We start from the raw sequence: 23585 nt of genomic DNA, 5'->3' as shown, positions 1-23585 counted from the left end.
ACAATAATTTCATTTTCCACAGTTGAATTGGTTGCGTAACTCCTCTCTCCTTTATATTACTCAGCATTAACTGATGTGCTATGTACTAAATGGCTGCCAAGTGGGTTCACCAGAAGTCGGTGGTGGATGAAATAAACAATTATCTGGTTAAAAGCAGTTTTGTGTGTGTTCTGACTGGTTTCTTATTGTTATTGAGACGCATTGTAGCATATTCATTCATTGAAAGTTCAGCAATTCAGTCCTTTCTATATTTCAAAAATCAAATCAAATCAAATTGTATTTGTCACATACACGTGTTTAGCAGATGTTATTGCGGGTGTAGCGAAATGCTTGTGCTTCTAGCTCCGACAGTGCAGTAATATCTAACAAGTAATATCTAACAATTTCACAACATATACCAAATACACACATATCTAAGTAAGGAATGGAATTTGAGAATATATACATACAGTGGGGAGAACAAGTATTTGATACACTGCCGATTTTGCAGGTTTTCCTACTTACAAAGCATGTAGATGTCTGTAATTTTTATCATAGGTACACGTCAACTGTGAGAGACGGAATCTAAAACAAAAATCCAGAAAATCACATTGTATGATTTTTAAGTAATTAATTTGCATTTTATTGCATGACATAAGTATTTGATACATCAGAAAAGCAGAACTTAATATTTGGTACAGAAACCTTTGTTTGCAATTACAGAGATCATACGTTTCCTGTAGGTCTTGACCAGGTGTGCACACACTGCAGCAGGGATTTTGGCCCACTCCTCCATACAGACCTTCTCCAGATCCTTCAGGTTTCGGGGCTGTCGCTGGGCAATACGGACTTTCTGCTCCCTCCAAAGATTTTCTATTGGGTTCAGGTCTTGAGACTGGCTAGGCCACTTCAGGACCTTGAGATGCTTCTTACGGAGCCACTCCTTAGTTGCCCTGGCTGTGTGTTTCGGGTCATTGTCATGCTGGAAGACCCAGCCACGACCCATCTTCAATGCTCTTACTGAGTGAAGGAGGTTGTTGGCCAAGATCTCGTGATACATGGCCCCATCCATCCTCCCCTCAATACGGTGCAGTCATCCTGTCCCCTTTGCAGAAAAGCATCCCCAAAGAATGATGTTTCCACCTCCATGCTTCACGGTTGGGATGGTGTTCTTGGGGTTGTACTCATCCTTCTTCTTCCTCCAAACACGGCGAGTGGAGTTTAGACCAAAAAGCTCTATTTTTGTCTCATCAGACCACATGACCTTCTCCCATTCCTCCTCTGGATCATCCAGATGGTCATTGGCAAACTTCAGACGGGCCTGTACATGCGCTGGCTTGAGCAGGGGGACCTTGCGTGCGCTGCAGGATTTTAATCCATGATGGCGTAGTGTGTTACTAATGGTTTTCTTTGAGACTGTGGTCCCAGCTCTCTTCAGGTCATTGACCAGGTCCTGCCGTGTAATTCTGGGCTGATCCCTCACCTTCCTCATGATCATTGATGCCTCACGAGGTGAGATCTTGCATGGAGACCCAGACCGAGGGTGATTGACCGTCATCTTGAACTTCTTCCATTTTCTAATAATTGCGCCAACAGTTGTTGCCTTCTCACCAAGCTGCTTGCCTATTGTCCTGTAGCCCATCCCAGCCTTGTGCAGGTCTACAATTTTATCCTTGATGTCCTTACACAGCTCTCTGGTCTTGGCCATTGTGGAGAGGTTGGAGTCTGTTTGATTGAGTGTGTGGACAGGTGTCTTTTATACAGGTAGCGAGTTCAAACAGGTGCAGTTAATACAGGTAATGAGTGGAGAACAGTAGGGCTTCTTAAAGAAAAACTAACAGGTCTGTGAGAGCCGGAATTCTTACTGGTTGGTAGGTGATCAAATACTTATGTCATGCAATAAAATGCAAATTAATTACTTAAAAATCATACAATGTGATTTTCTGGATTTTTGTTTTAGATTCCGTCTCTCACAGTTGAAGTGTACCTATGATAAAAATTACAGACCTCTACATGCTTTGTAAGTAGGAAATCTGCAAAATCGGCAGTGTATCAAATACTTGTTCTCCCCACTGTACACAATGCATGTTTCAATTGTCTCAAGGCTTAAAATACTTATTTAACCTGTCTCCTCCCCTTCATCTACACTGATTGGATTTAAGAATATATACATATATGGACAAGCAATGACAGAGTGTCATGGACTAAGATACAGTAGAATATTATGGAATATAATACAGTATAGACATATGAGATGAGTAGTGCAAGATATGTAAACATTATTAAAGTGACTAGTGTTCAATTTCTTAAAGTGGCCAGTGATTTCAAATAGGCAGCAGCAGCCGCTAATGTGCTAGTGATGGCTATTTAACAGTCTGATGGCCTTGAGATAGAAGCTGTTTTTCATTCTCTCTGTCCCAGCTTTGATGCTCCTGTACTGACCTCGCCTTCTGAATGATAGCGGGGTGAACAGGCAGTGACTCGGGTGGTTGATGTCCTTGATGATCTTTTTGGCCTTGCTGTATCGGGTACTGTAGGTGTCCTGGAGGGCGGGTAGTTTGCCCCCGGTAATGCGTTCGGCAGACCGCACCACCCTCTGGAGAGCCCTGCGGTTGCGGGCGGTGCAGTTGCAGTACCAGGCGGTGATACAGCCCAACAGGATGCTCTCAATTGTGCATCTGTAAAAGTTTGTGAGGGTTTTAGGTGCCAAGGCAAATCTTTTCAGCCTCCTGAGGTTGAAGAGGCTCTGTTGCGCCTTCTTCACCACGCTGTCTGCGTGGGTGGACCATTTCAGTTAGTCAGTTATGTGTACGCCAAGGACCTTGAAGCTTTCCACCTTCTCCACTGCGGTCCCGTTGATGTGGATAGGGGGGTGCACCCTCTGCTGTTTCCTGAAGTCCACGATCATCTCCTTTGTTTTGTTGACGTTGAGTGAGTGGTTATTTTCCTGGCACCACACTCCCAGAGCCCTCACCTCCTCCCTGTAGGCTGTCTCGTCATTGTTGGTAATCAAGTCTACTACTGTTTTGTCGTCTGCAAACTTGATGATTGAGTTGGAGGCGTGCTTTGAAGGATAGAGAATGTAATTGTGCGTATCACAGTTACATAGCCATCAAAAGAGATGTGTTGTAGGATGCTATTGATTATTTGGACAGACATTTATGTGCCAAACATTGTATACATGATTCCTATTGAAAACAGTACCATTCCAACATGTCACCAAATGTCCCTAAGACACCACATTAGCAATTGTGACAGCGATTCAAGAATTATACCTTGAGTTGTAAACCAAGGGACCAACTCAGCAATAGGAGGGAACTCCACCACTACACTAATTATACCTATCCAGACCCCTTAGATCTGCAAACATCGAAGGGTCAGGGCCAAGGGAGGATTGGGACCAATTGTAGCTGTAGGTTGACATAGGGTATAAAATGGGAAATTGGTTAACCTTCATGGATATTCAAGTGAGTGTTGTTTTGTTGGCTAGTTGTTCAGTATTGCAGCCCCATAGGTCTCATAGGATTCAGAGATTAAACGTAACAAATACCTACCTAAATGAGTGTTATAATCAATAATTGATTAGTGACCATTGGGTAAATCACACATCATCATTACTCAATGTTAGTAAATATTTTACTACACCATGATTGGGTGGTTTTGTGATTGGATGGTTTGCTAGACATGGATCAACATAGCATCTACTACTTGTTTATTCTTGTCTTATTACACTGGTATAACACAGTAACACAAGTGACAAGGCTTCATAAAGCTTGATAAATGCTTCATAAATGCTGTTTCATTTCATTTGTATTTATTCAACCGAGGTACATCCACTCAATAACTATTCACACAAACAAAAAAACATACACATTACGTAATCAAACATGTTGCAGATTAAATGCATACCATGTCTATGGTATGATTTGCCTGGAGAGCCATTTTAAACACTGAACCCTCTTTGCTTTGTGATCATTGTATCCCTTGTGTATCCGAATAAGGAGTTTATATATAAATATGTTGTGTGTATATGTGCTACCCAGAGGTATTACAATTAAGTGTTTTATAATCTGTCGTGTGGTATCCCAACCTGTGGCACACACACACAGCCACAAACACACACACACACACACACACACACACAGGGATGAATATGGTTTTGAAAATCAAATGCTTTTCTCATCTATGTATGAGCCACCGCCTCATGAAAGGACCAAATGTTATTTCTGTCTCAACAACTACACACACAACAGTCTTTCCCCACTCACCATGTACTGTCTAAGATTAGGATGAAATTACTGATGCTGTTTGAATTGATCGTGATACTTCAATATTGACACCAGTAGCGGTGCATGGGTAAAATCACTGGGGAAGCCAAGTCAATAAAAAAGCCATATTAGAACCTAAGTTGTGATAATTGCGTTGTTTGCTCTATAACCCATTCGGTCATACGCCACAATGATATACAATAAGGCCGAGACAACAACAAAAACAACAGTCACACAGTGGGGAGTAAATTCAACTAAACATACCTTTGTTTCATCACAAAACCGGAGAGCAACATCTGTCCGGTGAAGTCCACAAAGCAAATATTGCACGTGACAAACAGTTACAGTATATGACCTGCAGCATGGTCAAGCAAGTTAATGTTTTTGACAGTTTACTAAACAACTACTGATTTAGAACCACATAGTTACCGCAAGTCAGCACAAAGACAACAGGAGCCCTGCCTTCGCTATTCCAGCAACATTTCAACTTAAACATTTAACCATCATCAAATCAACAAGGCTGTATATGCTTAGTTTAATACCCTGAAAACAAACTTAAAGATACCAAAAACAATTTAGTCCAATCCAGTGGCGGCTCCTGAAAAAATTCTCAGGGGGGGCAATTTTTCTGATGATTTAGGTGACCTACACACATTTTAAAAAAGATATGTCCAGCAACAACATGAAGACAGGGGCAGCATATAAGTCAATACCAGAAGCATTTATTGACTGATCTCAAAAGTGTTGGCTTACAAAAGCAAAAGAAGTTATCACAGTAAAAATAATCAAGGGTGTTCTTTCACATTCCTCAACACTGCATAAACAATATGCATTTCCATAAAACACCTCATCTAATTGTGCCACAAAGTTGACAAGTCCAAGAAAAATACCAGGGTTGGTGGAGCCCTCAGTTTCATCTTTGCCTCGCAAAGCTAACTCAAACACTCCGCAAAACTTCACACACTGGATTAGCCGGCTGAGGATGTGGCGGTTCTTGCTAACCTCATCGTTGTGGCGGCGGACAGCTAGCCTGTATCCCTCATCCAGTTGAGTGGCAATGTTCACTCTCCCCAAAGCAGACAATCTCAAACAGCTATCCATGTGGGTCTTTGACAGCTCATGTTTCTTAATCTTTTCTGAAAGATGGTGCATGTCCGTTACACCAGTCGCTGTCCAAGCGGTGCTGTCTGCCGTGCCGCCTTCAGGGTGAAAGAGTAAGCAGGGGTAGCAGAAGATTGCATTAGCTACATCGCAGCCTGCTAGCCAGGTTTTTCGTTCGTACCAATTTTTGGAAAATCCTCGGGTGTAGGACTTTCCCCCTTTAGTAGAAACCTGTTGAATTATTAAATTTGGTCTGGGAGGTCCTAATTGTTTCGTTGCCAATTTATCTTGATTTGTTCGGCCGACAAAAGGAACTTCTTTCAAAGAGACAATCGAGTTGCACTGAACGCTAGCCATCTTGACAGTAGTACGTGAATTGATTGACGCTGCTACCCGCTCTTTTCTTAGTTACGTTCATGGTTATGTTACGTATGACGAAAGCGCGTAAGTGCAAGCCCTCCCGGAACCCATAGAGATTGTATTGAAAGCTCTGATATTTGAAAAAAAAGATTTTACATGAGAGTCTATGAGAGACTTCTGGGGCAATTTTCAACCTGACTGAAATCGCCCCAAAAAGGGGCGGGGCCATTTGAAGCACGACTTTAGCCTGATTGGACATTTAGTGGCAGATCAGACGTCTAGATTAGAACACTGATAACTACTGTTGCCGTGATATAATTGATTAGAAAAAAAATCCCTTCCTTTTCCCGTTTGGCAGTGCGTCGCCCATATCGCCCTAATGAACACACCGCCCCTGGTCCAATCAGTGTTGCTAAATATAATGTGGCTGTCCATGGTACTGATTTATGTATGTGTGTGTGTGTGTGTGTGTGTGCTTGTGCGCGAGTAAAAAAAAATAATTACTCACCCTACTTGTAGACTAGTTGAACGCCAATGCCATCCTCCTCTCTTTCATATTGGCAAAACGGTCTATGGCTCTGTCATACAGTACGCTTTTAGTTTTTGTTTTCATAGGCTACCTAGCTAAAATGCTTGCTAGCCTAACTTCCTCACATGGGCTAAAATGAACCAGCTATGTTAGCTAGCTAGTTAACGTGAGCCTACTAGGCTACATATTGAACTTAAATCGTCTCAGGACCCTTGGCACAGCATATTAATTTATGGTTAGATCAAAATCACCTTCATAATCATTGGCCTGTACAGATAATTAAGTAAAAACAACAAGTCCAAATCCCCATCTCCATCCATGGTTTAGGAAAGGGCCAAACGCTTGCTGGCATCAATCAATCAAATTCTACGGCGGCAACATGTTATACTCTTTTGGTCCAGACAGCATCAGATACATGGGCTACACACACTGACAGAGGGGGCGCTGTTTCCCTCTCGTGGATCATTTCTCTGGTGAGATTCAGCCACTTGCGAATTGATGAACAATTCTGAAAACACAGAGAGACGAACATGAATATTTACATTATTTATAATTTATATTTTTTTACTAGTCACATTTTCGGGGAAGCCTGGCTTCCCTTGCCATCCCTGACTACACGCCACTGATTTACCCTTAAATATGGAGTGTATGGTTTAGAGTCCCCCTGGGTGGGTAGAAAGCTCTCTGTGTTTGAAGGAAAGGATCAAAAGGAGAGGATTAAGATAACATCCATGGAGACCCCCAGTTGGCTGTGTGTCTGTGTTCATGCTTTCATGTGTGTGTGCCAGCATGAGTGCGTGTCTTCATTTGCTGTAACTACGCTGAACGCAGATCATATTGATTGTGCTTGTTCAAAAAGCCCTATCTTGTGATGGAAACACAACGTGCTATTTGCATCTGACATTAAAGCAACCAGCGCTAGCGAGCCACAGTTAATTACAACGGCGACATGAAGAAACGCTGATGCATTATGCATCTGGGTTGGACAGGAACACCAGAGTGAAGTGGCAGAGAGCCGAGGAAGGCTAGCGCTCGCTCGCTCTTCAAACACTGCCGAGTCGTCCCTCTCCAATCACCTTTCCATATGACAACTGTGAAGAGAGGGAGAGAGAGGGAGACGGAGAGGCAAAGAAAGAGGAAGAGAGAGGGAGGAGAGGAGCGAAAGATAGGAGGAGGAGAGAGGGAGGGATATGCAATAATACCCTTTGAATACGTGATCAATTTGGCAAGCAGAATTACACTGATTATGTTGGGGGGGACGTTGGTTGAGCAGAAAGAAAGAGAGAGTGTGTGTGTGTGTGTGCTTGTCTGTGTGTGAGTGGGAGATTGAGTAAGAGAGTGAGTGAGAGGGAGGGAGAGAGAGAGACAGCGACACTAAACTCCTGCAGCCTCCCTCTCTTTTTCCCTCCTCCTCCTGGAGAGAGAGAGCGAGAGAGTCACACTTACAAGCCAGTGAGGAGACGACGAGAGGAGGATCTGCAAAGGGAAAAACAAGACTCTCTTCTCTCCTCTGCCGAGCATCACATAGGGGAGGCAGGACCAGAGGAGAGCATCTCTGGCTTCTTTTTCTACTTAATTTGTTCTGTGTTGTTTTTGGGGGGAGAAGCCAGGAGAGGGGCTGATACCGTTGTAGTATCTCTCCAGTAGAGCTGATAAAGAGGAGCAAGGATGCTTAACAACCTAACCGACACAGAGGAAGGGGACGGGGCACCCAACAGCCAGGGTGAGTGATGGAATCTGTCTCAAACACACACATGCACACGCGCACACACGCACGCACACAAACACACGCAAAAACACACACACACAGGCTAATCAAACACACACATACACAGCACACACATACATAAGCTCACCAAACACACACATGCTCACGTACACGAATGCATTATGTCTATACACACACACAGCCAGAAGGTAGCGAACGAAAATACATTTGAGTGTCAGTGTGTCACTGCGTCATGCACTTGTCCGTCTACTTGCCTGCCTGCTTGGGGTGATGCTTTTCCTCTTACTGCAAGGCTGCTGTGACAGGAATAGTAATGGGTTTCTCTCCGTATACGAAGGACGGATGATAACAGCACACAGACATACACACAGAGATACACACACACACAGAGATACACACACTGCTCTGGTGCAGCGGTCCCCAAACCTCCAAACCACCCTGTCCACCACCATGGCACCTTAAACTCTCAAACTGCATATGACGCCCAGTGCCCGGGCAAGCGTGGGCACACGCACACCGCCGCACGCTAACGCAGATGCCAACTTGCCGTCGCTCACAGCCCCAACTGTCAAAACGAGTCCCGTCTCCAATCCCCCTCCTATACCTCACATCAGTCACTTCCCACAGCAGAGGTGCTGGGAAAAGAGGGCTTTCGATAAATACCTAAATTACCTGTTGTGTTCTTGTGTAGGACTTTCTTTTTTTCCCTCATCTGTTTTCACATGCTTGTGTTGAACATGGTTGGGTTTTTAGCTTGCCCCTTGCTCTCACATGTCGTTTTTTTTTTTTTTTTTTACAAATCTCCTTTATCTCTGCCTGGGCTCCAACGGATGCGCTGGAGTGCCAGGTTTCATATGAGAAAACAGTCACAGTGCCGCCGCCGCTCAGAGCTCGTATACCTGCGAGGGCTTCATGATAAAAATAGACTGTGGCAGCTCGGAACATGAATATTTAACTTAATGCGGGCATCTTTTTTGGAAGAATTATGACAGGGCATATGGGGAAGGAGGGGGAGTGTGACCCGCTCAGCGCTCCGCTCCTCATCAAGGGCAGGTTGTCGAGTGCAAGATAAACCTGCATAAGAACAGACCCGCTGCGTCAGGCTAATCTGATTGCTCGAGCGCTGTTGCGTGTGTGTGTGTGTGTGTGTGTGTGTGTGTGTGTGTGTGTGTGTGTAAACGTATCGTATGTAAGTGTGCATGCATCTACCTGTTTAACTACTGTGTGTGTGTGTGTGTGTGTGTGTGTGTATACGTATCGTATGTAAGTGTGCATGCATCTACCTGTTTAACTACAGTGTGTGTGTGTGTGTGTGTGTATACGTATCGTATGTAAGTGTGCATGCATCTACCTGTTTAACTACAGTGTGTGTGTGTGTGTGTGTGTGTGTGTGTGTGTGTGTGTGTGTGTGTATACGTATCGTATGTAAGTGTGCATGCATCTACCTGTTTAACTACAGTCTGTGTGTGTGTGTGTGTGTGTGTGTGGGGGGGCAAGTGTGTGTGTTTGTGTGTTTGTGTGTGTTTGTGCAAAAAAACATATGTGGTCATTGACTTTGTTACGTAAGTGCCCATATATAGAATTCAGATTGTCTCAGCGGGCAAGCCATCCCCTTTTATCCACGGAATGTGCACTTGGCTGTGTGGAGATACATAGGGATAACTCCTGCTCTGTGATATACACTTAAGAACACCTTCCTAATATTGAGTTGCACCCCCCCATTTTGCCCTCAGAACAGCCTCAATTCGTCAGGGCATGGACTCTACAAGGTCTCGAAAGAGTTCCACAGGGATGCTGGCCCATGTTGACTCCAATGCTTCCCACAGTTCTGTCAAGTTGGCTGGATGTCCTTTGGGTGGTGGACCATACTTGATACACACGGGAAACTGTTGAGCGTGAAAACCACAGCAGCGTTGCAGTTCTTGACACAAACCGGTGCGCCTGGCGTCTACTACCATACCCCGTTCAAAGGCACTTAAATATTTTGTCTCTCTGAATGGCACACATACACAATCCGTCTCAATTTTCTCAAGACTTAAAAATCCTTCTTTCACCTATCTCCTCCCCTTCATCTACACTGATTGAAGTGGATTTAACAAGTGACATCAATAAGGGACCATAGCTTTCACCTGGATTCACCTGGTTAGTCTATGTCATGGAAAGAGCAGGTGTTCTTAATGTTTTGTACACTCAGTGTATGTGCCTTCTCTCTCTCCACCCCCCGCTGCAGCAGATAGAAAAGCACATTTCCATTTAGCCAGAGGCTTCTATATGCATCCTGTGCATACAGGAGTCAGTGTGCAGCAAACCTGAATAACTCTGTGTAGTCAAAACTACTACTATGAAAGGCAGAGCGAGACAGGTTTTTACAGTAGGAAATGTCACCGTGGTGTGGTCCATGGTGCTGAAATCAGTCTCTGGTCGTATATCTGGGTGCACTTGCTGCCGCTGTCCAAGGTGCTGATTTATATCCTTCATTACACGGCTGGGTTACAGGCAGCACTCGGCTATAGAGCTGCTTGCTACAGTACCAGGATGTTTATTTAATCACGGAAGATGGAAGGCATCGGTCGGAAGAGCAGAAATATATATAATTCAATTTCTGCATTTCATTTGCATATTTATGAGCTGTAATTTTGCATCTGCTGCTGTATTGTTAATTAAAAATCAAGAATGGAATAAACAAGGGAGCCCTGCAAGTTTTGTTTGCTCCGTTTTTTCCTGCATCGAGAGACTCCGTTTTTTAAGTGCTAGAGGAATCTGTTTTTGCCTGGGGAGAAGGGGAGGGGGGATGTTGCTGCATCAAATGTAGCTGTTCACTCTCATCAAGTGCAGTGTGAAAGGTGCTGTGAACATTCCTGCTCTTGTTTCTGTGGTTTTTAGAGCACATCGAGAAAGTTTTCCTTCCCGTGATGCCTTTGTAAGGAGAAATGCTCACCCTTCAAGAAAGTACATTTTCACATCTCTTTTCAGCTTGGCTAGGAACTAGGGATGGATATTTGCTATCTGGCTAACAGCTAACACATTTAGGTATGAGCTAATTCAGAGATGTTGATTACTGTGCATCATTAAATAAAAAATATGAGTACATGAACACATTTTGATTGATGAACTCCATCATACTCTAAATGGACACTGTTTATTTTCCCTAGTTTGAGCATTGATTGTGTATTCAGCAGGGGAGACGGGACATGCAAATCAGGCCCTGAGATGGGGTTCTTGTTAGCATGCTAATGGGCCTAGAGCATATAGGATGTGTCCCAAATGGCACCCTATTCCCTATATAGTCCACTACTTTTGTGAGCTCTGAGCTCTGGTACCATTTGGCACACACGGTATAATCAGATGATGTTTACTTCATTTGCCTGTTTGGAATTGATTCATTCATTTATGTTTACACCCAAAAATAGTTGTCTAATATCTTCTCCCTTTACCTCAAGATAAAAATCGTACCAGCCAAATGTTCCCATGTACCATCTATTTGTATTTTCACAATTTTGTGTATTTTAGACTATCTATTGAATTGCAATATGTTGTATGTCTGCTTTGTGCATGGAAGGTACTTTTCAAAATTCTTGCCCCACCCACAGCCCTAAGGGCTAACACATTTTGACTAGGTGGTTTGGAGTGATGTCGTAAAATGGAGATTATGTTTGTATGTTTGGTTCAAAGGGTGAAGACATACAGGTATTGTGCTAATAAGTAGGTGATTTTGCACTAATAAGTAGGTGTTTTTGCACTAATAAGTAGGTGTTTTTGCACTAATAAGTAGGTGATTTTACGCTAATAAGTAGGTGTTTTTGCACTAATAAGTAGGTGTTTCTGTTGAAAAGCCTGGGGCTTTCTGACAGAGGGGTTAACAACTCTCTCTCAGCACTCTGGCTACATCCCAAATGGCACACGTTTCCCTATATACAGTAGTGCACTACTTTTGACTAGAGCTCTATGGGCCACAGTCAAAAGTAGTGCACTAGATAGGAAACAGGGTACCAATTGGGACGCAGTCTCTGACAATCCCCATCCATCCAGACTCCTAGCCCAACACTGCAAACAGGCCCTTTAATGATCTTTTAGTCATGGCTGACTGCATAATACTGCAATAAGTCCCCCGAGCATTCTGGGAGTTTTTTTGTAAAGTGAATGTCATTATTCTCTGTCTGTTGACTAGTGGGAGAACGGCAGCAGAAATGCGCAGTTAGAGATAGAGATTGTTAGCCACGACAGAATCGCAGATACTTGTTGCCTTGGCGAGGAGGTAGATGTACTGTACTGTTGTCTGGATACTCAGACACAGACACACACACACACACACACACACACATACACATGCTCATGTACAGTCGTGGTCAAAAGTTTTGAGAAAGACACAAGTATTGGTCTTCACAAAGTTTGCTGCTTCAGTGTTTTTAATATTTTTGTCAGATGTTATTATGGTATACTGAAGTATAATTACAAGCATTCCATTAGTGTCAACGGCTTTTATTGACAATTACATTATGTTTATGCAAAGAGTCAATATTTGCAGTGTTGACCCTTCTTTTTCAAGACCTCTGCAATCTGCCCTGGCATGCTGTCAATTAACTTCTGGGCCACATCCTGACTGATGGCAGCCCATTCTTGCATAATCAATGCTTGGAGTTTGTCAGAATTTGTGGGTTTTTGTTTGTCCACCCGCCTCTTGAGGATTGACCACAAGTTCTCAATGGGATTAAGGTCTGGGGAGTTTCCTGGCCATGGACCCAAAATGTTGATGTTTTGTTCCCAGAGCCACTTAGTTATCACTTTTGCCTTATGGCAAGGTGCTCCATCATGCTGGAAAAGGCATTGTTCGTCACCAAACTGTTCTTGGATGGTTGGGAGAAGTTGCTCTCGGAGGATGTGTTGGTACCATTCTTTATTCATGGCTGTGTTCTTAGGCAAAATTGTGAGTGAGCCCACTCCCTTGGCTGAGAAGCAACCCCATACATGAATGGTCACAGGATGCTTTACTGTTGGCATGACACAGGACTGATGGTAGCGCTCACCTTGTCTTCTCCGGACAAGCTTTTTTTCCGGATGCCCCAAACAATTGGAAAGGGGATTCATCAGAGAAAATGACTTTACCCCAGTCTTCAGCAGTCCAATCCCTGTACCTTTTGCAGAATATCAGTCTGTCCCTGATGTTTTTCCTGGAGAGAAGTGGCTTCCTCGCTGCCCTTCTTGACACCAGGCCATCCTCCAAAAGTCTTTGCTTCAATGTGCGTGCAGATGCACTCACACCTGCCTGCTGCCATTCCTGAGCAAGCTCTGCACTGGTGGTGCCCAGATCCCGCAGCTGAATCAACTTTAGGAGACGGTCCTGGCGCTTGCTGGACTTTCTTGGGCGCCCTGAAGCCTTCTTCACAACAATTGAACCTCTCTCCTTGAAGTTCTTGATGATCCGATAAATGGTTGATTTAGGTGCAATCTTACTAGCAGCAATATCCTTGCCTGTGAAGCCCTTTTTGTGCAAAGCAATGATGACGGCACGTGTTTCCTTGCAGGTAACCATGGTTAACAGAGGAATAACAATGATTTCAAGCACCACCCTCCTTTTAAAGCTTCCAGTCTGTTATTCTAACTCAATCAGCATGACAGAGTGATCTCCAGCCTTGTCCTCGTCAACACTCTCACCTGTGTTAAAGAGAGAATCACTGACATGATGTCAGCTGGTCCTTTTGTGGCAGGGCTGAAATGCAGTGGAAATGTTTTTTGGGGGTTAAGTTCATTTTCATGGCAAAGAGGGACTTTGCAATTAATTGCAATTCATCTGATCACTCTTCATAACATTCTGGAGTATATGCAAATTGCCATCATAAAAACCAAGGGCCGGCTCTAGCCTTTGGGGGGCCATAAGCGAGATTTGGTTGGGGGCCCCCCCACCAAGCGGGCCAAATCTTTTAGTGGCCACCCGGTAGGTAGGTAGCCTAGTGGTTAAGATTGTTTGGCCAGTAACCGAAAGGTCGCTGGTTAGAATCCCCGAGCCGGCAAGGTGGAAAAATCTGCCGTTCTGCCCTTGATCAAGGCAGTTAACCCCCAAAAACAAATGCTTCCCAGGCGCCGATGATTCAGAGGGGTTGGGTTAAACACATTTTTGTTGAATGCATTCAGTTGTGCAACTGACGAGGTGTCCCCTTTCCCTTTCCATCTTGACGGCGGAGAGAACATTTTTCATTTTAAAGTACATTTCCTGCAATTCTACACATTTTGCCATGACTTATGCCATGTTTATATGATATCTGAGTGAGAATGACTAACTAAATCAATGGGGGCCCCCTGGAGTTCAGGGCCACTGGGCATGTGACCAATTGGTATTCGGCCATGATTACTACAAGTTTAGATAACTGGCTAGACTAATTTACTAATCTAAAAATTGTTAGCTGATATGGCTAATTGAGTGACTGTTAGTGACTGACAAAACAAGAGAAAAACTGCTGATGCACAACCAAATTTCGAAGTTGCATCTTCGTATTCTTCCTTTCTAACCCTCAACAGTAAGTTCCTAAAAAATAAAGAACACTTATGTCGCTTATGCCTGGAGCCGGCCCATACTTTACTATTATACACAAACAAATGCATAATCACATAGACAAATGTGTTTACAGTGCAACACACACAACCACACACACAGTCACCTGAGCCGCTCTAAACAACAGTGACTGATTCAGTGGATGCAATTAGGTACATCGCGGGTCATGACTTTGTCCGTTATTGCCTCGTCGGTGATGTCACCTTTGTCTCTGTTATCATTAGTACCACAAAGGGAAAGCCCTAACGATGCACGTAATTACCCGAGAATCATTACTAATTTATCAAAGTCTCAATTTCAGAAATACAAATGGCTCGTAAGTCATGCAAGAACATAATTACATATTGGGTAATTAATCTGAACAAAGGTAATAATGAAATATGGAAACAATCACAGATTTATAAAGGGGGCAGATGAATGCTGATTTGGGCTAATTATGCTAACCCACACCGGTTGGAATCCAGATAGAAAGGGGTGCTATTCACAGATCGGTTTCCCAATTAAAAATTCTAAATGCAGGAGTGTGTAATTAGTGACGATGGGGCGGTTCTCTGAAAATGCTTTTGACTCATGCAGCACTAATTAAAATCTCCAAAGTAACCAGTCCATCTACCACACACACGGACACACACACATGTGCACACACACATACATACACACATGTGCACACACACATACATACACACACATGGTTGCGTATGCCTGAACACACACACTAATGTATACACACACAAACACAGACACGCATTGTTGCGCACACACACACACACATAACAATTCCCCACTAACCATCGCTTATCCAAAACAAGTCCGCATCCGCACAGCCACGTTTTAGAATATTGGACCGTTGGCTTTCATACTTTTCAAATTCTCAGCGCGACTCAAACAGACCCAATTCCCCTGCCATTAGGCAAATTAGTATTGGTTTAATAAATCAAAACTATTATAATTACGCAAGTGAAATAAAGCAAACTAATAGAATTACGTAAGAAAAAATGTATACTTTTTGAAAATTAAGCCACGTCCATTATGCAATGCAATTTCACCATGCAAGTATCTGATCACGGTGTAACCAATGCGATAATGTGGAATGGGGTCAATCATTTTGTTAGAGAACATTGGCAACAAAGGCAGTTGATGAACGAAAACATTTATTTTGTCAAAATTAAGCCTGGTGGATTGTAATTTCATGCTACAAGCCCCCTGAGGCTTATACAGCCAATGATACAGCATTGGAGGAATTGTCCCATAGGCTTTGAGGGGTTTAAGCAGTGAAATGGATGGATAGTTTTAGAGAGAAATAGATGGCTGGTTTTATGGAGAGAAAGAAGAGCTCAGAGAGAAAGAGATGGAGAGAGAGGGAGAGATGGAGAAAGAGAGCAACATGATGGATTCACCCCCCCAAAAAGCTCACCCAAGCTGATCTACTCTCCCCTCCCTTTTGCCAGAAAACATTACCTGAAATGAAAAATTCCATGGTCACCTCACTTATCTCACTTACTTCCAATCGACAGTAATGACAAGAAGACATCTTGACTAATGATCAAGATTGATCATTATTCACCATGATGACAAAGTTATCATACTATGGTGCAGTAAGTCGAGTCATTACTTCCACTTAGGTAAAATGTTCACTTAGTAACGCATTTTTTGTCTATGGGTGCTTAAGTTGAAATTTGACTTAAGCGGAATTTAGGATCTAGCTAGTTTAATATTTAAACGATCCTCCTAACCTCTTGATCTGGCTGCCCAGTCAGATTCATGAAGATAGGTAGGTTACAGTTCCTACCAGACACAACAGAGTGCATTGGCCAGTTATGTAACATGCAGATGTCCTCTAAGGCTTTTGAACATCTTGGGAGAAGCTACAGCTGCACTGATTAAGCAAAGTCTGGATGTATCTATGCGCTACTCCTGTTCATTTGTGTTATTAATCCAGATTATATTGATACAGCACATCCTGTACATTTAAATGGGATTATATCATTATCCACCACAGTGCATTGGCTGGCATTGTATGTTTATTAGTTGTTCAAAGCACCCTCCTAGACATTATATACTTGAAGACTAATTATTTGGTCTTTGTTAAATGTCCTGTTTGGTTTGTTTGTTTGTTTGTTGTTTTACTTATTTTTTTAAAATATATATTCAATGCAGTCAACAGTTTGGCATCAGTGATTGAAGTATCAAATGAATATGCCCTAATAACAAGTACATTAGAGTCCATATGCTTTTATGTAGACAGTTACAGATATTCTGCCATTTTTACCAAATAAAGTCATCAATTTAATCGCACAAATGAAAGGAAAATAGATGTATTTCTAGATAAGTAGATATCAACATAAGTTTTAATAAACATACTCCACAAGGCCCAGTTCCATAGGTCAGCTGTCCACAGCTTCATGCAGAGCAACTGCTAGAACCAGGGCATTTGTTCAGTGCCAAGCTAATTTCCACTGTTATTCATGTGAGCCTGAGAGCCTATTTCAACCATTTCAGTCCCACTCCCAAACACAAACTCAGAGAAATAACACAGAAACCACACTCCATTACCAAGGGACCACCCTGCCTCGTGCCTCATCCTCCTGTTTTCTCTTTCTCCAGCTAGGAAAACAGCAAAGTTGGTAATGTGCATTACCATGGTTACAGTCCATGCTGTGGGAAGTGTTCCATAGAATCAAAATACCCAACCTTTAATGAGTTGGCTAACCTTGAGAAATAACGCTACTCCCTCACGCATTGACTTCGATAAGCAAATCAAGCAATGGAAGAAAGTCGCCATTATACACGATTTGGGAATTTCCCCAGTGGATTTATCTCGTTTGCATTTCACGTGATAGTCACGTTTTTCTGTTCTCAAACTCACACGCTTCTTCGCCAAAGCTATGTTCTCTCTCTCTAGAAAAGAAAGGAGGCTTTTTTTTCACAGAGGATTTATTTCCTCCTGCATTTAATTGCTTGTGTAACTCACCGAATGTGTGTTTCTCCTTTCATACGCAGTCAATTAACTGGATTGGGCGTGCTGGATATCTGTGTGTATGTACGTGTAGGCAGGTGATTTTTATAACAAGACCAACATGAATATGAGTCATTGACATGCCTCCTCTCCGGAGACGCTGTATTGAAGTAAGCAATATGGGAACTTAGTATGCGTCTGCTTGGGATGCTGGGGGATCAGGAAGGAGCGGTTACAGCCGCGGGAAACCAAGAGCATGACACAGCCTGTGTGGGAGGATCCCTCTGTTGTGTACCGCGGGATTCTGGGATTGCCGCATCTCTAAACATATAAGAAAGGGCTTTAATTGGTGGGGATGAGTGGGCAGAGGAATGAAAGGCGGGTCGGCGGTGGGTGTTTGAATTCCCCAAAATAGAGCCTTGGAGGGGAATCAAAAGCACAGGGTTGTAATTGGGCTTGGGAGGGAGGGCCGTGAGCACGGATCAATCCCACTAGCCTGCATCACTGCCAAGCCTCTCTCTCTCTCACACACATACTGGATGTAGCTGGGCTGTGGCTAATGAGACCGAATGGGGCTATAGCTAACTCCATAGCATCTGTACTACTGTGTGACGAAAGGTAGAAATGGTTGATGGATGGATGGATGGATGGATGATGGACACATGGGATGGATGGAGGTGTGAATACATGGAAGATGAATAGATCCATTCATAAATAGATGAAAGGATAATAGACAGTTATTCAAATAGGTTGAGAACGTTTCAGACATACAGTGCCTTCAGAAAGTATTCATACCCTTTCACTTATTCCCATTTTGTTATGTTACAGCCTGAATTCAAAATGGATTTAAAAAATAATAATTCTCACCCATCTACACACAATAGCTCATAATGACAAAGTGAAAATATGTTTTTAGAAATGTTTGCAAATAGATTGATAATGAAATACAGAAATACTGTATCATTTAAACAAGTATTCACACCCCTGAGTCAATGTTAGAATCATCTTGGGTTAGTGATTACAGCTGTGAGTCTTTCTGGGTAAGTCTCTAAGAGCTTTGCACACCTGGATTGTACAATATTTGCAAATTATTATTATTAAAATTCTTCAAGTTGGTTGTTGATCATTGCTAGACAGCAATTTTCAAGTCCTGCCATAGATTTTCAAGCCGATTAAAGTCAGAACTGTAACTAGGCCACTCAGGAACATTCAATGTCGTCTTGGTAAGCACATTTTTACTCCTGAACTTATTTAGGCTTGCCATAGCAAAGGGGTTGAATACTTATTGATTCAGATTTTCATTTTTTATTTATACATAAAAAATTCTAAAAACATAATTCCACTTTGACGTTATGGGGTATTGTGTGTAGGCCAGTGACACAAAATCTGTTTTGAATTCAGCCTGTAACACAACAAAATGTCTCAGAGCCACATAGCTATGTTAAAATGGGAGTTGTTGCAAAATTCCACAACATTTTCCCAAAGACTGTTGGAAATCCAGAGATCCTCCATCTGCTATTTCTGGAAAACCATTTTTGAAAAGTTACCGGACTTTTGCAACCCTAAGCAAGGTGTATACCAGTAGAGGTATATCATACCTTTTTTGATGTACTCAAATATCCATTATTAGCATGTTTTAACTACTCCTATAAAATTGTAGACTTTCAGGTACTCAACCAGGTCTGATTTCATTACTACTGAAACAGGACCAGGTGGTAAGTACATAGATCTTGTCCATTAAAAAAACTGGAGGCCTCATACACGTCAATGTTGTGATGCGAAAATCCTGGCGAAATGCATAGCACATAGAATTAAAAAGGTTTTACCAGATATTGTTCATCCTGATCAGACAGGTGTTTTACATGGACAATATATTGGAGATAATATACGACAATTACCTGAAACAATTTAACATTATAAAACATCAAAGATACCAGGCCTGATCTTAATAGCAGATTTTGAAAAGGCATTTGATAAAGTATGACTAGAATTGATATATAAATGCCTGGACTACTTTCATTTCGGTGAATCTCTTATACAATGGGTTAAAGTTATGTACAGCAACCCCAGGTGTAAATTAGTCAATAATGGTTACTTCTTGGAAAGTATTGAGCTGTTAAGAGTAAAACAAGGCTGTCCGTTGTCTCCATATCTATTTATTATGGCCATCGAAATGCTAGCTATTAAAATCAGATCCAACGAGAACATCAAGGGGTTAGAAATCCAGGGGTTAAAAACAAAAGTGTCAATGTATGCCGATGACTGAAGTTTTTTCTTAAGTCCACAATCTGGATCCCTGCACAGTCTCATTGAAGATCTTGATCACTTTTCTAGCCTCTCTGGACTATTGGATCGTTAAAAGACACAATGTTTCCACTACCTTGTTGTTTACCAATAAAATGGGTGGATGGTGAAGTAGACATACTTGGTATTCACATCTCAAAAAATATAAATGAACTTACCACAACCAATTTCAATAGAAAGTTTGCAAAAATAGATAAGATTCTGCAACCACGGAGAGGTAAATACTTGTCTATTTATGGAAAAATCACATTGATTAACTTTTTGGTCCTATCACAGTTTACTTACTTACTAATGGCACAGCCTACTCCAGACAACTCGTTTTTTAAATCATATGAGCAAAAAAGATTTGACTTTATTTAGACCGCTAAGCCAGACAAAATTAAACGTGCCTATTTATATAATGAATATAAGGCTAAAATTATTAAATATTAAAGCATTAAACCTCTCACTTAAAGCTTCACTCATACATAAGTTATACTTAAATCTTAACTGGTTTTCCAGTAGGTTGTTAAGAAAGGCTAATTCTTTGTTCATAAATTGCCTTTTTGCCTTTATACAGATTACAACTTCTAATTTCCGACTAATTGAAAATGAAACTTTGTTTAAAGTATCGCCCTTTCCTAAACAAGCCATACAAAGCTGGTTACAATTTTAATGTTATCCTCCAGAAAATAAAGAACAAATATTACAACAAATACAGTATTATAGTTAAACTCAAATATACTGATTGATAAAAAAAAACATTGTTTATGAAAGAAAAATGTATTATATTTATTAATGATATTATGAATAGAAATGGGGGTGTTACAGTATGTCACATTATGCAGCTCTCAAAAATAAATGGGAATGTCTGCTCAATCCAAAGTTACAACCAACTGATTGCAGCATTACTGCAAAAATGGAGGAGGCAAGTGGAAGAGGCAGAAAGTAGAGAACTTGTTTGTCTGCCATATATTAAAGATACAAATTGGTTGAAAATGATAGAAAATAGAAAACTATACCGGTTTCATTTGAGGACAAAAATGTTAACAGCTGTGCCATACTGGTTGCAAAATAAATTGGAAGAGATTTTCAATGTAACGATTCCATGGCACATGGTATATGAACTGATACAAAAAAACAACACTTGATTCAACACTTCAACACAACCAAAGACCAATTTAAATTATTATAAAAAAATTATTGCCACCAACGGAATGCTATATATTTGGGGCATACAATAATCTCAGCTCTGTAGATTTTGCTGCGAAGAGACTAGATAATTTATTCTGGTATTGCCCCTATGTACAGTAGCTTGTTTCTGGTCACAGGTTCAGGAATGGTTAAAAAGACACAACATTCACTTAAAATGAACCTTACAAATAGCAGTGTTGGGTGATTTGGAAAGCCATAGTCAATCAATCAATAACATAATAATACTCGTAGGAAAGATTAAATTTTTTTGCTCACAATCTGTGGATATTATGCGATTAGAAAGGTTAAAAATTCATTTAAAACATCACAGCACAATTGAAAAATAAATGGCACATGGAAATTGCAAGAGTGGTTACTCTCAAGGTCGTGTTTGTTGATGTAGGCACGGCACAGTATGTACTGTACCTGCTTTGCTTACCAACAACAAGCAATCACAAGAGGCTGAGTCGCAGTTGCCATAGTTCCTGAATAAAGAGTTGTGTCCCCACAAAAGGTCAAGTGAAAGCAAAGTATTTTTTTTTTTTTTTTTACTTGACACTGACGATGATCAAGTACACTATTATCGTATTCAAAGTCTACATTTACTTTATATAATTCATTAATTATGCATTTAACATGGCATCATTTTGCATTTGCAATCATATTTGAGGTCCAAATGTCCAATTGTATGACAATTGTCATTGCTGGTCAAATTGATATGGATTTTGGACATTCCAGCTCTCAGTTCTTTTCCATAATCTGTGTTCCAGATGTAACCATTCCATGAAAGCATGACTTCTAACATAAATCTGCCCATTTGGGTGATTGCCCACAATAAAATGTATTGGTTCGTTTGTAATTTTGGTTAAAGTTGTAGGATGGCAGCAACTGTTGACAGAGTGGCAGCCATGGGTGGCTATCTCTCAGTCTGCGTTCCATAGGGCGCTGGTCAAAAGTAGTGCACTATGTGGGGAATATTGTGCCATTTGGGATGCACCCTCAAGCATTCAAACCTTTTCCACCCATCAAGACACTTATAGAGTGATGATTATGGGATATTTAAGTGTAACCTACAATTTCCCAAACGCCATAGAAACTTACTGTAAAGAGAATGAGCATTTTTTAAATAACCATGGCTAATGTTCTTAATAAGAGGGAAACACTGAAATTTTCATGAACATTAGTCAATTAGGGGCATTGTGGCAGTAACACGAAGAGTGAGGCTATAGTTTCACCATTTCAATGACAGAGCTACAGTGGCTTGCGAAAGTATTCACCCCCCTTGGCATTTTTCCTATTTTGTTGCCTTACAACCTGGAATTGACATGCCTAACACTTTGAAGATGCAAAATATTTTTTTGGGGGAAACAAATAAGAAATAAGACATAAAAACAGAACACTTGAGTGTGCATAACTATTCAGTCAATACTTTGTAGAGCCACCTTTTGCAGAAATTACAGCTGCAAGTCTCTTGGGGTATGTCTCTATAAGCTTGGCATATCTAGCCACTGGGATTTTTGTCCATTCTTCAAGGCAAAACTCCAGCTCCTTCAAGTTGGATGGGTTCCTCTGGTGTACAGCAATCTTTAAGTCATACCACAGATTCTCAATTGGATTGAGATCTGGGCTTTGACTAGGCCATTCCAAGACATTTAAATAATTCCCCTTAAACCACTCGAGTGTTGCTTTAGCAGTATGCTTAGGGTCATTGTCCTGCTGGAAGGTGAACCTCGGTCCCAGTCTCAAATCTCTGGAAGACTGAAACAGGTTTCCCTCAAGAATGTCCCTGTATTTAGCGTCATCCATCATTGCTTCAATTCTGACCAGTTTCCTAGTCCCTGCCGATGAAAAACATGGTGTTCTCGGGGTGATGAGAGGTGTTGGGTTTGCGCCAGACATAGTGTTTTCCTTGATGGCCAAATTTAGTCTCATCTGACCAGAGTACCTTCTTCCATATGTTTGGGGAGTCTCCCACATGCCTTTTGGCGAACACCAAACATTTTTTCTTCAAGCAATGGCTTTTCTCTGGCCACTCTTCCGTAAAGCCCAGCTCTGTGGAGTGTACGGCTCAAAGTGGTCCTATGGACAGATACTCCAATCTCCGCTGTGGAGCTTTGCAGCTCCTTCAGGGTTATCTTTGGTCTCTTTGTTGCCTCTCTGATTAATGCCCTTCTTGCCTGGTCTGTGAATTTGTTTGGGCGGCCCTCTCTTGGCAGGTTTGTTGTGGTGCCATATTCTTTCAAAAAAATGTATAATGGATTTAATGCCGCTCCGTGGGATGTTCAAAGTTTAGGATCTTTTTTTATAACCCAACCCTGATCTGTACTTCTCCACAACTTTGTCCCTGACCTGTTTGGAGAGCTCCTTGGTCTTCATGGTGCCGCTTGCTTGGTGGTGCCCCTTGCTTAGTGGTGTTGCAGACTCTGGGGCCTTTCAGAACAGGTGTACATATACTGAAATCATGTGACAGATCATGTGACACTTAGATTGCACACAGGTGGACTTTATTTAACTAATTATGTGACTTCTGAAGGTAATTGGTTGCACCAGATCTTATTTAGGGGCTTCATAGCAAAGGGGGTGAATACATATGCACGCACTATTTTCCATTATTAATTTCTTTGCATTTTTTGAAACAA

General features: G+C 41.7%; 1 protein-coding gene across 2 annotated transcripts in view; it reads left to right on the top strand.

The window, feature by feature from the left end:
• LOC121574663 (solute carrier family 12 member 5-like) overlaps positions 1–23585 on the top strand; it is a 292183-nt gene that overhangs the window by 122625 nt on the left and 145973 nt on the right. The window contains exon 1 of one of the 2 annotated variants that reach the window (XM_045223089.1): positions 7617–7960. The exons of the other annotated variant lie outside the window; for it this stretch is intronic. Within the exon in view, the coding sequence (XP_045079024.1) occupies positions 7906–7960 (55 nt within the window). The 5' untranslated portion in view covers positions 7617–7905. Of the gene's footprint in view, positions 1–7616; positions 7961–23585 lie in introns of those variants that run through there. 2 annotated transcript variants of the gene reach the window in all.

This window comes from Coregonus clupeaformis, chromosome 10, assembly GCF_020615455.1.
Source record: "Coregonus clupeaformis isolate EN_2021a chromosome 10, ASM2061545v1, whole genome shotgun sequence".
Classification (NCBI taxonomy): Eukaryota; Metazoa; Chordata; class Actinopteri; order Salmoniformes; family Salmonidae; genus Coregonus; species Coregonus clupeaformis.
The sequence above is the reverse complement of the archived record's forward strand: the minus strand, read 5'-3'. Positions and strand labels throughout refer to the sequence as shown.